Here is a 14,270-nt window from a genome sequence, read left to right on the forward strand (position 1 = left end):
ATGTTTGTATGTAATAGCTTCGCTGGTCTCCATTGATTGACCCCTGGCTTATTGTTTCATATACACTAGCACTGAAGGATGAAGAAGAATGGGGAGGGGGGAGTAACTAACTGGTATAGCATAAGATAAAAAAAAAAAAAAAAAAACAAGGAGGAAATTAAAGTGGCTGTCCCACAATGACCACCTGCCACCTATCTACAGTATAGGTGATAAATATCTGATCGTTGGTGGTCCATCATTGGAAGTCTGTGGTGAGGAGGGGTATCAGAAGACCTTTTGTCACTCATGCACCCTGTCATGTCATCCATGGTGAAGATGAAAGCAGCCGAGCACTGTAGTTGGCTATCTCTGTCATTCCAGTAGACTTTAGGGTAGATAAAAAAAGCCACTTTTGAAAAAAGTAAGTGGCTTCCTGTCACCCAACAAATTTACTATACACTAGAAACTGGATTAAATTATCAGCTATAGATTTGACCTTCAGGTGCACAGAAGATGCACCAAATTTATTAGGAGGTTTGTACCTCCTGACATATTCGGTGCATCTTACACCAGTGCACTTTTTCCATTAAGACTGCCATATGCAACACCAGTCTTAATAAATTCCCCCAGAGTCCTAGAGAAACCCTGTAAATTAAAGGAACCCTCTAGGCAAACCCGATATACTGTGGCATTCCTAGTGCAGGGGGCTGACATGACAAGTATAACCTGGTGCTCTTCGAATCCCTGTGTTTTGCACTGCCCCCTACTGCCCTGCACTAGGGATACCATGATGTACGTTATAAAGCTTTGTCCGGCAGGTTCCTTTAAGAGGTAGGACGTATCGTAATTCCAGAAATAAGTTACTGGAAGGGAAAAAAATAAAAAATCACGGATGCGATAATTCTATCATAAAATATTTTGGGGGAAAAGGAATCTACAATCTATATGCTTTGTACATTTTGCAATGATTATATGGATTACCTTCAAGTACATTGTGTGTGCAAGACCCTCTGTTCGGTGCAATGTATAAAGGTGACTTGGAAAGTCGATGGGGAGAAGGGCTTTTCTCTCTAATCTACATTACAGTGACACCTGAGCTTCCCCGAGGGGTGAAGGATTTACACTCACAAGGTTATTCCTGGACACTGCTGACTTACTGATCAGATCTCATCTCCAGTACGTTCGTACACTTTCAGCTCATTTTACTCTGCACACAAGTAATTAACGGATACGCAGCCTTCACTGATAAAATGGCTTCTTGGCAAGTGAAAGACATCCGAGATCAATAGACATCAAGGCTGAATACAGGAATAGCAAGTCATTTACTAGAAGATTGATTTATTGTAGAATATTCTTCCAGCCCTGCAGCCCCGTCATCTGATGGTCCTCCACCTTTTCCAATCTTTATAGGCCATGTGTCACTGGGATAGAGTCCTTCCAATGAGTGCATCTGTAAAATATCCTACTACTTTTGCGGAACGGAATTGCGGACCCATTCATTTCTATGGGGCCGCACGATGTGTGGATCCGCGCTGCCGGATCTGCATTTCCGTTCTCGAAAAAAATAGAACATGCCCTATTCTTATTCGTGCCGGCAATGTGCGGTCCGCAAAATGCGGTGTCCACAAAACACACACGGATGTGCGAATGGACCCCAAGACTAGTGCATTCCCATTTCCATTTCCCGTTTTCCCTGCACATGGCTGCACTCCTGGCTGCATGGTGGATTCTTGCTAGGTGGCTTTGGGGGGGGGGGGGGGGGGGGAGGAGTAAATTATTTGCAGAGCTCCACTAGCTATGCCGTGACCAAGACCGTGTCGCGTGGTCGAAACATATAAGGCTCGTTTCACACATGCGGTACATACAGCAATCCGGCAAGGGACAACCCACTAGGGTTCTCTAGATCTGGCATAGCCGGATAGTGCCGCGTGCCTACCAGATCCCATTAACTATAATGGGAACCGGCGGTGGTCCGGACGCTTCCTGGCATATATACCAGGATTTAGCCGGACAAAAACATTGCATGCTATAATTTTTGACCGGCCGAATGCTGCCAGTCCCACCAGTTCCCATTATAGTCAATGGGGTCTAGTAGTCTGGTAGGCATGTTGTCTTATATGGCTCTGCCGGATACAGAGAACCCCGGCAGGCCGTTCTTTGCCGCATTGCTGTGCCGCATGTGTGAAAGTAGCCTAAGCAATTTGGGGAGGAAGGGGGGGGGGGAGTCATTTATTAAGACTGGCATTTTAGACGCTAGTCTTGATAAAGCCCTGCACTGGCGGTCGATCCGCCGCAGTTATGTAGAGGCCGCTGCTTCCGAGCTGTCTTACATTTAGACCATTTTCTACGCCTAAAAACAGACGTGCCGGCCTGTTCCCTTCCCCCTCGCTTTTTTAGACCTGGTGTGAGCAAAGAGTAGTCGTCTGCACCAGAAATAAGCCTACTTTAGGCATATTTCTATTCAATAAATGACCCCCCTGGATTTTACATTTTTTATGTGTCCCAAATAAAGTTATTTGATTTTATTTCCAAGGCCTGGATACCTTCCGTATTTGCAGCTGGCTCCATTCTCAGGATCGTGGGGGTCTCAGAAGTCGTACTCCACTGATCACAAAGTGATGGCATATTTTAGTGAGATGGGAAAACCACACAAAAGTGAATCATCCACTATGCGATGCTGCGAGCCTGTCCCCACACACTCGCAGCAGCACACTGTGGGGACAGGTTCGGGGGAGCCGTTTCGGTGCTAACCCCAGCAGTCGCATCTCTTTCCAGGACGGCTTGTACAGGATGTATCTGCTATTTATACACACACATCGATTTACAGTTCTCCAGGCATCAGCTCCTCCAATCAATCACAACCAGATAGCACTCATGCTGCAGCAATATAAAACACATTTTCATGGTACAGACAGAGAAGGTCATGCAAATACTAAGTCATTTTGTGTTATCATGACAACCCCTTCCTATCTGGCTCTATCACAGATGAGGGTGCCTTGTGTTTTATTGTGATGATGTCACAGCAGTGTCTGTCTTTACTTGTAAGCAGAGTTCCATTGTGATGATGTCACAGCAGTGTCTGTCTTTACTTGTAAGCAGAGTTCCATTGTGATGATGTCACAGCAGTGTCTGTCTTTACTTGTAAGCAGAGTTCCATTGTGATGATGTCACAGCAGTGTCTGTCTTTACTTGTAAGCAGAGTTCCATTGTGATGATGTCACAATGGAGCTAGTAAGGAAACGTTTTTATTGTGATGTCACTATAGTCACCATAACATTTTTGTCTTTCCTAGGTCGAGTTCCATTCTGATGTCATCATAGCTTACAGTATATCTCTGTGCCTATGCTTCGCTCCATCACAATGCCACATTAGTCTTTGGGGGGGACTTTATCAGGCTTTCACTCCAGAATTCTGGTATTCAAAATGTTGCACAATAGAGGCTTTGCAACGTTTTGAGGTCACTTTTTTTACACCACTCAGTCAATTTTTTGAAAAGCGTGTGGTAAAGTGGCTGTGGTTAGCCATGTTACTGAGTTTTACTCACTGAGACTTTTTAAAAAGACACAAAAGAATTTGCAATCTCATTCCAGTACAAGGGTGGAAAACTGGAGGAACATTTCTAGACAAAGGTGTTTAAAGATGCACCCAATTTAAAAGGGTCATACAGTATTATATAATGATGACCTACCATCAGGATAGGTCATCATTATCAGATCGGCAGAGGTCCAAGTACTGGCACCCCCACTAAACAGCTGTTACAGGTAGCCGGCTCCCGGCATCTCTCCCAAGTACAGCTCCGTACATTGTATAGCGGCTGTGCTTGGTATTGCAGTTCAGCGCCAATCACTTCTATTCTAACTAGGCCATGTGACCGATGTACGGCAACTTCATATGGCCTAGGAAGAGGCTGCAGCGCTCACGGAGCACCAGCCTCTTCAATAGCTGATCGGCAGGGGTCCTAGATGTCGGACCCCCTCTGAGAATAGGTGCCTCTAGGGGCAACGGGGGCGTTGCCGTTACTCCTAGAGGCTCAACTTTCTCTGCAACTGCCTCAACCCCGCCATTTTGATTGGGCCCAGACCGTGTAAGGCTACTTTCACACCTGCATTCAGGTGTCCGCTCGTGAGCTCCGTTTGAAGGGGCCCACAAGCGGCCCTGAACGCAGCCGTCTGGCCCTAATGCATTCTCAGTGGAGGCGGATCCACTGAGAATGCATCCGCCTGCCAGCGCTCAGCCTCCGCTCCGCTCAGTGAGCGGACACCTGAACGCTGCAAGCAGCATTCGGGTGTCCGCCTGGCCGTGCGGAGGCGAGCGGATCCGTTCCGACTTATAATGGAAGGCAATGGGGACGGATCCGCTTGAAGATGACACCATATGGCTCAATCTTCAAGCGGATTCGTCCCCCATTGACTTTCAATGTAAAGTCTGAACGGATCCGCTCAGGCTACTTTCACACTTAGAAAATTTTTCTAAGTTATAATGCAGACGGATCCGTTCTGAACGGAGCCACCGTCTGCATTAATATGAGCGGATCCGTTCAGAACGGATCCGATCGAACGCTAGTGTGAAAGTAGCCTAAATATCATCACGTCTAGCCCTGTCAATCAAAAGGGGAACGTGGCAGTTGCAGAGAGAGCAGAGCCTCTAGGTGTAATGGTAACGCCCCCGTTGCTCCTAGAGGCTCGTTTGCATATATTAAAACATAATTTTTCTCAGCAATGCGGGCACATATGAACGTGGGACCAACACAGATGCCTTCAGCTGCCAAGCGCACATGTAACAGGTCAGCCAGTGTCATGGGGACAAATCTGCTGACATGCCCTTTTAAAAGGGTTTTCTGGGATTTTAATATTGATGACCTATCCTCAGAATAGGTCATAAATATCAGATCAGAGGGGGTCCGACACCTGGCACAACCACCAATTAGCTGGTTGAAGAGAAGGCCGCGCTCCTTGCAAGCACAGGCTTTCCTTCGCTGTTTACCTGCTTGCTGTCGCAGCGGTGAGCAGTGTAATTACAAGCTGTCCTATTCACTTCTATGGGACGGCCCCTTGCTATTCAAGTGTAAAATACAGACTCGGAGCGCGGCCTTGTCGTCAACCAGCTGATGCCGGGTGTCACCATTTTGCATGAACCCTGCCTGTCCTGAACTCGGCTTACCCTCTGATCACACTTCTGTCTATCCCATTGGTGTCATGCACCAGTGTCTCTTGACTACTACTAGTCTCTTTTTTGGTTCTTTGGTTCTTAAAGGTCAATGGTCCAGTATGTTACTCACCATAGTAGGTTTGGGAACTTCCTTCACCTTCTTGTCCTTCACCTTTTTTTCCTTCTTCTTTTTCTTCTCTCGCTTCTTGACACCACCTTGGGTCTGCAGCTTTGCACGCTCTTGTACAACCAATTCTCTGTAATGTTCATCTATAGGATGGTCCCACGTGGACTGACCAGTAGCAAAGTTAAAATAATAGATATCGCCGGTAACATCTTGGCTGAAAGACAAAAAAGAAGGTTGTCAAATACATAGTCTAACCACAGCTTTGTCAGCTCTTGGGAAAAAAATAAAATAAAAAATAAAATAAAAAAAAGACGCTATTTGCATCTGAAAAGTGTAAATAAACAACAACGTATTAATAATATTTATTTATATAGTGCCACCATATTAGTCAGCGCTTTACAATTCAGAGGGTTCATGTACAAAAGACATCACAACATAACTGGCCAATATACAACTGGGCCCTGCTCGCAAGAGCTTACAATCTATGAGGAAGTGGAGGTGTCATAAAAAGGTAGTTGATTGGGATATGTAGGAGTCAAGCCATTTTTGTACTGAAATCAGTGCTGTAGGCCGATCTACTTCAGGTGTGGGACTGTTAGAAGATCGAGTTCAGGTGTGAGGAGTTGGGAGGGGAGGGGGGTTATAGTCAGTTTAGGAAGCCTGATAAGCCTGTCTGAAAAGATGTTTTAAGGCACATTTGAAGGTAGGGAAGTTGTGAATTGACCTGATATTCCGGGGCAGAGCATTCCAGAGAGTAGGTGCAGCTCAAGAAAAGTCTTGAAGACGGGACTGAGAGGTAGGAATTATGGAGGATGTTAATCTTAGATCACTGGCAGAACAGAGAGCACGATCAAAATTTAAATATCAAGTTTAGGTGGGTTAGTAGATGGGGGAAAGACAAGAAGTTCAGTTTTTGAGAGGTTCAGTTTTAGATACAGAGAGGACATGATGTTAGAGACAGCTGCCAGACAATTACTGGTGTTTTGCAGGAAAGTAGGGGTGATGTCAGGGGATGAAGTGTATAGTTGTGTGTCATCAGAATAGAGATGGTACTGAAAGCCAAATCTACTGATAGTCTGTCTGTTGGGGGCTGAGAGAGAAGAGTAGAGGACCTAGGACTGAACCCTGAAGAACCCCAACATCAAGAGGAAAAGGAGAAGAAGTAGAGCCAGTGAACGATACACTAAAGGAGTGGCCAGAGAGATAGGAAGAGAACCAGAGAGCTAACTGTAGGATGTCAATGATTTGCTGCAGTTAATGGTGTGTAGGTTTCTATAAATGTGTAAAGTAGGATTGTCGTGAGAAGAGTGAGAGGTCTGTAATGCCTCACTCACATGTCAGTGTTTTGGTCAGTGATTTCCTCAGTGATTTTGAGCCAAAACCAGGTCCAGCTCTAAACACAGAACAGGTGCAGACCTTTCCCTTATACCCTTATCTGTTGAGGCTCCAATCCTGGTTTGGGCAGAAATCACTGACGTGTGAATGAGGCTTAAACTAAAGGAAAGAAGATTGTGGTCAGAAAGTGGGAAGGATGAGTCAGTGAAGTTTGAGACTGAGCAGTGATGGAAGAAGACTAGATCAAGTGTATTGCCCTGTTCATGGCAGAGGAAGTAAGTTGTGATAGGCCAAGAGAGAAGTTTATAGAAAGAGAGTGAGCGGCTGATGGGGAGATAGGATCATCAATGGGAATATTAAAATCACCCACAATAAGAGTTGGCGAATCAGAAGATAGGAAGTGAGGAAGCCAAGTGGCGAAGTGATCCAGGAATTGGTGGGAGAGCCTGGGGGAAGAAAGTCAACTTTGACTTGCAGGGGGAATGGGTGGAAGAGTCTGATAGTATGGATTTCAAAAGAGGGGAATGTGAGAGAGGGTACAATGGAATGACCTGAAACATGCACTGTGGAGAAAGTAGTATGCCTACTACTCCATGTCATCAGGTCTGGGAGTATGGGAGAAGTGAAGTCCACCATAGGATAAGGCGGCAGGGGCAGGTGTCAGAATGTTGAAGCCAGGTTTCTGTAAGTGCCAGCAAGTTCACAGAGTGTGAGAGGAAGAAGTCATAGATTGTGGGGAGTTAGTTACAACCCGACCGTGCTTCCAGAGCACACAGTTAAAATAGCCTGGAGAAGATGCACAGTGAACAGGGGTGCACCTAGCCTTCGTGCTGCCTGAGGCAAAAACTGAGACAGCGCCCCCCCATGCCAATTTCTTAACCTAATCTTTTTGTTAATTAAAGTGCTCATTGCCCATGGCCCTTCCGCTGCCCCCCTCTTGCCCCTACCTGGTGCTGCCTGAGGCGATTGCCTCACCTGGCCTCATTGGTAGTGCACCCCTGACAGTAAACATTAATACAATTTTCGGAGGTTTCTATGTGTGGCAGATCATAAGCTGAAGTTGACAATAGAGGGAGGGCCAGGGTTTAGTGAAATATCCCCTGCAGCTAGTAGCACGAGAAAAGAAAGAGACAGCAAGTGGTTGAATTACTTATGCGGGTGTTTTTTTATGCTGCACCATGGAGGAAGATGGTTTAGGGTGATGTATGAGGGTAAAAAGTATATGTGAACTAAACATGGGAGAGCGCATTGGGCAACTTACTACATACATTCAAAGGAGTCAGTTCTGGGAACTTCATTATAACTCAGCATAATAAAAAGTACCGCCAGACTATTCATTGATATTTTGGGTTCATTTACAGATTTGTTATATCAATATGGTAGAAGGGAGATTACAGGACATAGAAAAAATGCTGACTGTGATCTGAAAATGTTAAAAGTAATCTATATAAAGGTTTCAAGACCCAAATTTTCCTACTGTATAGCCTTTGAAAATGCTGTAATTCAAGAATAAAAAAAAAAAGTTGCAGGACCCCTGTGCAGAGCATGTTTGATTTAACTGGTACATCCTATGGCTTCTAAATTAAGGAGTCTGGCTGGTGGTAACTACAGCAATCACCTGCTATATGTGGGGACACCTGGCAAGTGTCCAATTTCCCTGCAGCGCCACCACAGGAGAAATTAAACATTACACAGTGTTCATTTATATAAATGGGCTGTCAGCGTAATGCAGGGCAGGACAAGTCCTCCAGAGCAGGAGATGCTCTTTTTAGGCGCCCTTCTTTCTGGCCCAGAGATAAGGCTCCTGTAGAGCGGACCCCCCCCCCCCCCCCCCCCCCCCACACACACACACACATTAACTCAGAGTCCCCTAATAGGGTCCATGAATTTGGGTCTTCTAAACTGCACAACCCACTTCAATTTGTCTTGTTTTGAGAAGTTTGGACTATTGGCAAAAACACAACTAAGCTATTAGCAAGAGCCGATAATTGCCCAAAACACATAGACATCATTGATATGTCCATATACAAGATGAACACAACTTCAGCAAATGATATTTATCATGAAGAGAAAGTTAATACAAGCCACTTACTAATATACTGTGATTGTCCATATTGCCTCCTTTGCTGGCTTCATTCATTGTTCCCTCACATTATACACTGCTTGTTTCCATAGTTACGACCACCCTGCAATCAATCAGTGGTGGTCGTGCTTGCACACTATAGGAAAAAGCATTGGCCTCTCTGGTGGCAGCACACATAGGCTAGTGCTCTTTCCTATAGTGTGCAAGCACGACCACCGCTGATGGATTGCAGGGTGGTCGTAACTATGGAAACGAGCAGTGTATAATGTGATGGAAAAATGAATGCAGCCAGCAAAGGTTGCAAAATGGACAATGACAATATATAAGTAAGTGCCTTGTATTAACTTTCTCTACATCAGTGTTTCCCAACCAGTGTGCCTCCAGCTGTTGCAAAACTACAACTCCCAGCATGCCTGGACAGACTTTGGATGTGCAGGCATGCTGGGAGTTGTAGTTTTGCAACAGCTGGAGGCACACTGGTTGGGAAACACTGCTCTACATGATCAATGCCATTAGCTGAAGTGAGACAACCCCTCTATAAGAAAGACTCACCTGTCCCCGGCGCTCCAGTTCCAGCTCCCAGCTGTCTTCTCCTCTGCTTCCAGTCCCTGCCAGACCAAAAGTATGATGTACTGTCTACATGCACACAGGCAGATTACTCTTGAGGCCATTGATTAGCTGGTAAAGGTAGCATGCATGTAGACGACACATCACAGGGTGTGAAAGTGGATGAGAAGGAACCTCAGCACTGTAACCGGAGCGCCGGTGACTGTGTCACAAGAGTCTATTTTATCCTCTGCAAGCTGCCTGGTCATATGAAAAGGGCTTCCTAATCTTGGAGGATCCCTTTAATGGTGTCTAAAACTGGTGGGAGTCGACTCAGAAGTGTCATATATATATATATATATATATATATATATATATATATATATGAAAAACAGATACTTCTTCTCACCGATCCCTCACCACTTACGTTCCAAAGCTGCTCCGCTTCCCGGAAGAGGCATATTTTTTGCCAATCACCGGCCGAGGCAGGTCAGTGATTGGCAACTGCACCTGTAATTCCCTATACTAATGTATGATTTTCTTCTTACCATGGCTTCCAATCTGTTGGCAAAGGTGCAACAATTCCTTCCCGAGCCAACCACATCAGCTCAGGCTCAGCATCTGGATCAATTCCTATCATTCGGGCATATTCCTGAATTTCTGGGGAAAAAAAGAAAGACTATCAGAAGTGCAAATGTAAATCATGGGGAAGACAGCAGGTAGATTTAAATTAGACTTCCAACTGAAGAAATTTCCATCACTGCACCCCTACCCCACCCCCGAATATCTATCAAGTCTTGGCCTCCATTCCCTGCAGTTAGGACATCTGTCCGCTTCTGATCAGACACCGTCTTGAACTTAAAGGTCCCTCTAGACGGGAGGATACTGCAGACAATTGTTGGGAAGGACGCGTTCCTCCTTATCAGTCCCATTATTCTTCAGTTCCGAAGGTGGAACACGTCTTGACTGACTATTGAGGTGACAATATTGTGAGCTCAGCCACTAAGCTGATGTTTTGCAAGGGTTACTTAAAAATGTGGTCAGTTCTGTCTATTAGAACGTATAGAAGTCATATGGAGGAGTAGAATTCGGCACGAGCAGCACATCACTGACCGTGCTCTTGAGGGATGTAGTTTTCATCATGATCTTCCTCCAGGATGAGCTGATCTCCCATTCGAGCAGCAGGAAGAGCCAACATGGTGGGGCTGGACACAAGCAGGCCTATAGGAGAAGCAGATAAAACACAGGCATTATTTAGCCGTTTTCGCTCTACTTCGAAAGTATTTTTTATAATTGAATAAGGTATATTTCACACATATACTGTATGATCTCAGGTAAGCATCATGGATCTTCCATCAGCCAATCAGATGCTGTCACTAGAGGACGCTGTTGGCATCTACACATCACTGGTGCTAGAGGGTATATATAGTGTTACAGTAAGTAGAAGACAGGGAGGGGGATGCTGCTGCAGGTTCTCTCTCTGGAGGACAGCATGAATCTGCCATACCAGCTTTCTACTCTCCGAGCTGAGGACCCCTTTCAAGACGTCCGTATACTCTAATCGCAGGGTCAGATTGGACATTTCTGGGGCCCCAAGCAAAGTTAATGCCTGGGTCCCCTGTTGCACCACAAAGCTTCGCCCCTATTGGCCCCTAAGCCCCTCTCACAGCTTAGTGCTACTGCTGTACCGCTCGGAACAGCCCCCCAGATTCCTGTGGAATTCCTTTTTCAGCCAACTGCATATATATCCAGCGGGGCCCCCAAGCATTTGCTTGGTTTGTGTGGTGGCCTAACACATCATATGGGTTTTCTTTCTGACGTAATGTGATACAACTTGTTGTGCTTCAATTCCCTGCCAGTTTCAAGATCTCCGTTTTCTGTCAGTGAATGGACCTACCTCTGTTTTCATCCAGATCCATAGATTAATAACTTGTACAAAGCAGATACAAATACAATTGCATTCAGTAATCCTGCACTGGGGCGCTTCAGGTTTCACTTTCGACAGAAAGTGTCGCCCTGGAGGTTTTTAGTTCACGGTTTGGATTGTCTACTGAACTGAATACAACTGAACCAAACTCTCCCCTGAGAAAAGTGTTTGGTCAGTAAGGGTCCGCAGTGGAAGCTTACACGCACAGTGAAGACAGCCGGGGAGCCACAGAGCCAGAAGTGAGCAGCAGAGCTCAGTACAAGAGATCCACAGAGACAGTCAGCTCAGGAGATCCGGCAGACACACGGCGGGAGATTTATCAAAACTGGTGGAAAGTAGAACTGGCTTAGTTGCCCATAACAACCAATCAGATTCCACCATTCATTTTTCAGAGCTCCTTTGGAGAATGGAAAGTGGAATCTGATTGGTTGTTATGGGCAACTAAGCCAGTTCTACTGTACACCAGTTTTGATAATTCTCCCCCACGGACTGTCTTTCCCGGGCCGATCGGTGTGCATAAACCCTAAGGCCCAGTTCACACAGAGTTTTTGGGCACTGATTGTGGAGCGCTTGCTTACTTACATGTGTAAAAAAGAAGCATGTAAAAAAAAAAAGCAGCAGCAGCAGTGTGCCCTATCCTGGGGCAGAATCAGCGCTGGATCTCCCATGGAAATGAATAGTAAGCAGAAAATAAACAGCCCTGTGAAAGTCCATGCGTCTTTTGTGGGTTTCCAACGCATTTTTGGCATAAATCTGCTTAATAAAAACTCAAGTTGAAAATTCAGCTTTGTACTGAAGAACACTTTTAAAGGGGCTCAGTTGGCAATGCCGCTGTGCATCTCATTAGCATACCTAACCCCGCCCACTTTTCCAAAAATGCAGAGAGCAGCTTGAAACGATGAGATGGACAATTTACCTGCAATATCTAGAAGGGAAGGCAGAAGTGTCAGACATTAGGAGAGTCCCAGCAGAGTCACCCCGACGCCTGTCAGATCATTACTGGGCGCAGCCCTGTCATTAAGGAGAATACACACTGGTGCCTATTAGACGTGCTCCCAGCCCTCATATCTATATCACAAGCTACCATGGGATTTGATCGCCGCGTAGCCACATTTTATAATTTACAAGATGTAATAAAGATCAAAGAGTCGAAAAATGCCAGGATCTCGCCCACAGCTAAGCGAGTTTACGCCTAACGGTGGCAGCACACGAGACGCATTACGCCAGAAAATAACATTACTTATGAAAATATTCCAGGTGAAGGCACGGGCACAAAGTGATTGAAGACCATTGGGAAGCCCCTGTGCCAGCTCCATGGACGGAACTCATTTTGCCACATAAAGGCCTCATGCACACGATCTTATCTGTTCTGCGGTCCGCAAATGGCGGCTCTGCAAAATACGGATGCAGTCCGTACGCCTTTTTATTTTAATCAGACCGCGGTCCGCATGGGTTGCGGAAAGCACACGGGTGATCCATGTGCTTTCCATGGCCGTATATCTGTCCTGCAAAAAGATAGAACATGTCCTATACTGCAGACCACGGACCCACTTAAGTCAAAGCAGATGCAACACAGATGGTATCCGTATTTTGTGGGACCGCAATATATATATATATATATATATATATAGTCATATATGGCCCTCGCTCCTTCTGTACCAGTCTGTAACTCGTCTTGTTCATACTTAGTGCAATTGTCTGTATTATGTATGTGCACCGCTTATCATATGTACAGCGCTATGGAAAGAATGGCGCTTTAATAATAATAATCATGGGAGCTGCACACGGCATACATAAAAAGCAGAGGCGACATCAAGTGTCCCTTCAGCAATTTTTTATTTTTCAAAGCCCGAGATTGTAACATTCTTCATCCATTAACAAAAAAAAAAAAAAAGTGTAGCAAAAAAAAATGTGCACCAGGATGTGGCCTGTCACAAGCCCTCTCTATAACAGAAGGACCCCAAAACCAACCCCCATCCCTCCAAGCCAGAAGGTCCTGCAAAATAAGACCTCTTTCACGGAGGTGTGCTGTCAGTGGTCTCCACAGCAGTACACGTACCCATTGATATTAACGTGTATGGTTTTACATGGACTGTAGGACGGTGGGCACAACACAGCAGCAAATCCAAATTTTCTGTGACTACGGATCCCTCACTAAATCCACAGAGGCCATTTATGTTTGGTCTGTGGGTATCATGGACCATTGACAGGAGATCCTCTGGATCAAGGACCATTGACAGGAGATCCTCTGGATCAAGGACCATTGACAGGAGATCCTCTGGATCAAGGACCATTGACAGGAGATCCTCTGGATCAAGGACCATTGGCAGGAGATCCTCTGGATCAAGGACCATTGACAGGTAACTAATTTTCAGCCTAGAAGTGTCTGTGGAATACGGATCACACACGGAGGGCAAAAAACTAGACACACGGACCAAACACAGATCCTTCACTGATGAACCACTGACTATCTTGTCATCATGGATGTGTGAAAAAGACCTAAGGGAACGGTGGCCGTTCTGCACTGAAGCTCACGAAGGACCAGGTCCTGCTCTGTCTTCCACCCCAAGCATCAGCCAGGAACCTATGTCAAGGTCTGGTTCCCCTAGATGGGGGAACCAAAGGGTTATGGGGTATAAGGAATCTGAGGGCCACACACACCCCTAGATCTTCAGGAGAGAAGCCCATAAAGTCTTCATGACACACACCAAGAAAAGTGAACATGGTTTTCCGGAATTATAAGAGTATCTCCACCACAAGCGGCAGGCGATGCTGCGTTAAGCACTTGTTTTGGGCTCTTTGCCCCCATGGACCTTCCCTACACGGCGTTCCTGGGACAGGCACATCATACTACCTCCACCAGCTGCACAGAATGGTGTCCTGGGCTGCAGACTCTACAGGTGGCGGAGGTGCTGCTTCTTACTAGAGCACTATAGACTGATACAGTGGCATCCATTGTGATACATTGTTCCATACCTGGCAGGATCTGGGAGCCCCAGGGGTACATATCGCCCATACATTGTTCCATACCTGGCAGGATCTGGGAGCCCCGGGGGTACACATCGCCCATACATTGTTCCATACCTGGCAGGATCTGGGAGCCCCAGGGGTACACATCGCCCATA

General features: G+C 45.9%; 1 protein-coding gene across 6 annotated transcripts in view; it reads right to left on the bottom strand.

Moving 5' to 3' along the window:
- Nucleotides 1–14,270, bottom strand: part of CEP164 (centrosomal protein 164) — a 101,288-nt gene that overhangs the window by 86,531 nt on the left and 487 nt on the right. For all 6 annotated transcript variants that reach the window (XM_044282244.1, XM_044282243.1, XM_044282242.1 and 3 more), the window contains exons 2-4: nucleotides 10,332–10,439; nucleotides 9,767–9,878; nucleotides 5,258–5,468 (exon numbers count right to left, since the gene is read on the bottom strand). In XM_044282244.1, the coding sequence (XP_044138179.1) occupies nucleotides 5,258–5,468; nucleotides 9,767–9,878; nucleotides 10,332–10,416 (408 nt within the window). In that variant the 5' untranslated portion in view covers nucleotides 10,417–10,439. The remainder of the gene's footprint in view (nucleotides 1–5,257; nucleotides 5,469–9,766; nucleotides 9,879–10,331; nucleotides 10,440–14,270) is intronic.

The sequence above is a fragment of the Bufo gargarizans genome, chromosome 2 (assembly GCF_014858855.1).
Source record: "Bufo gargarizans isolate SCDJY-AF-19 chromosome 2, ASM1485885v1, whole genome shotgun sequence".
Lineage (NCBI taxonomy): Eukaryota > Metazoa > Chordata > Amphibia > Anura > Bufonidae > Bufo > Bufo gargarizans.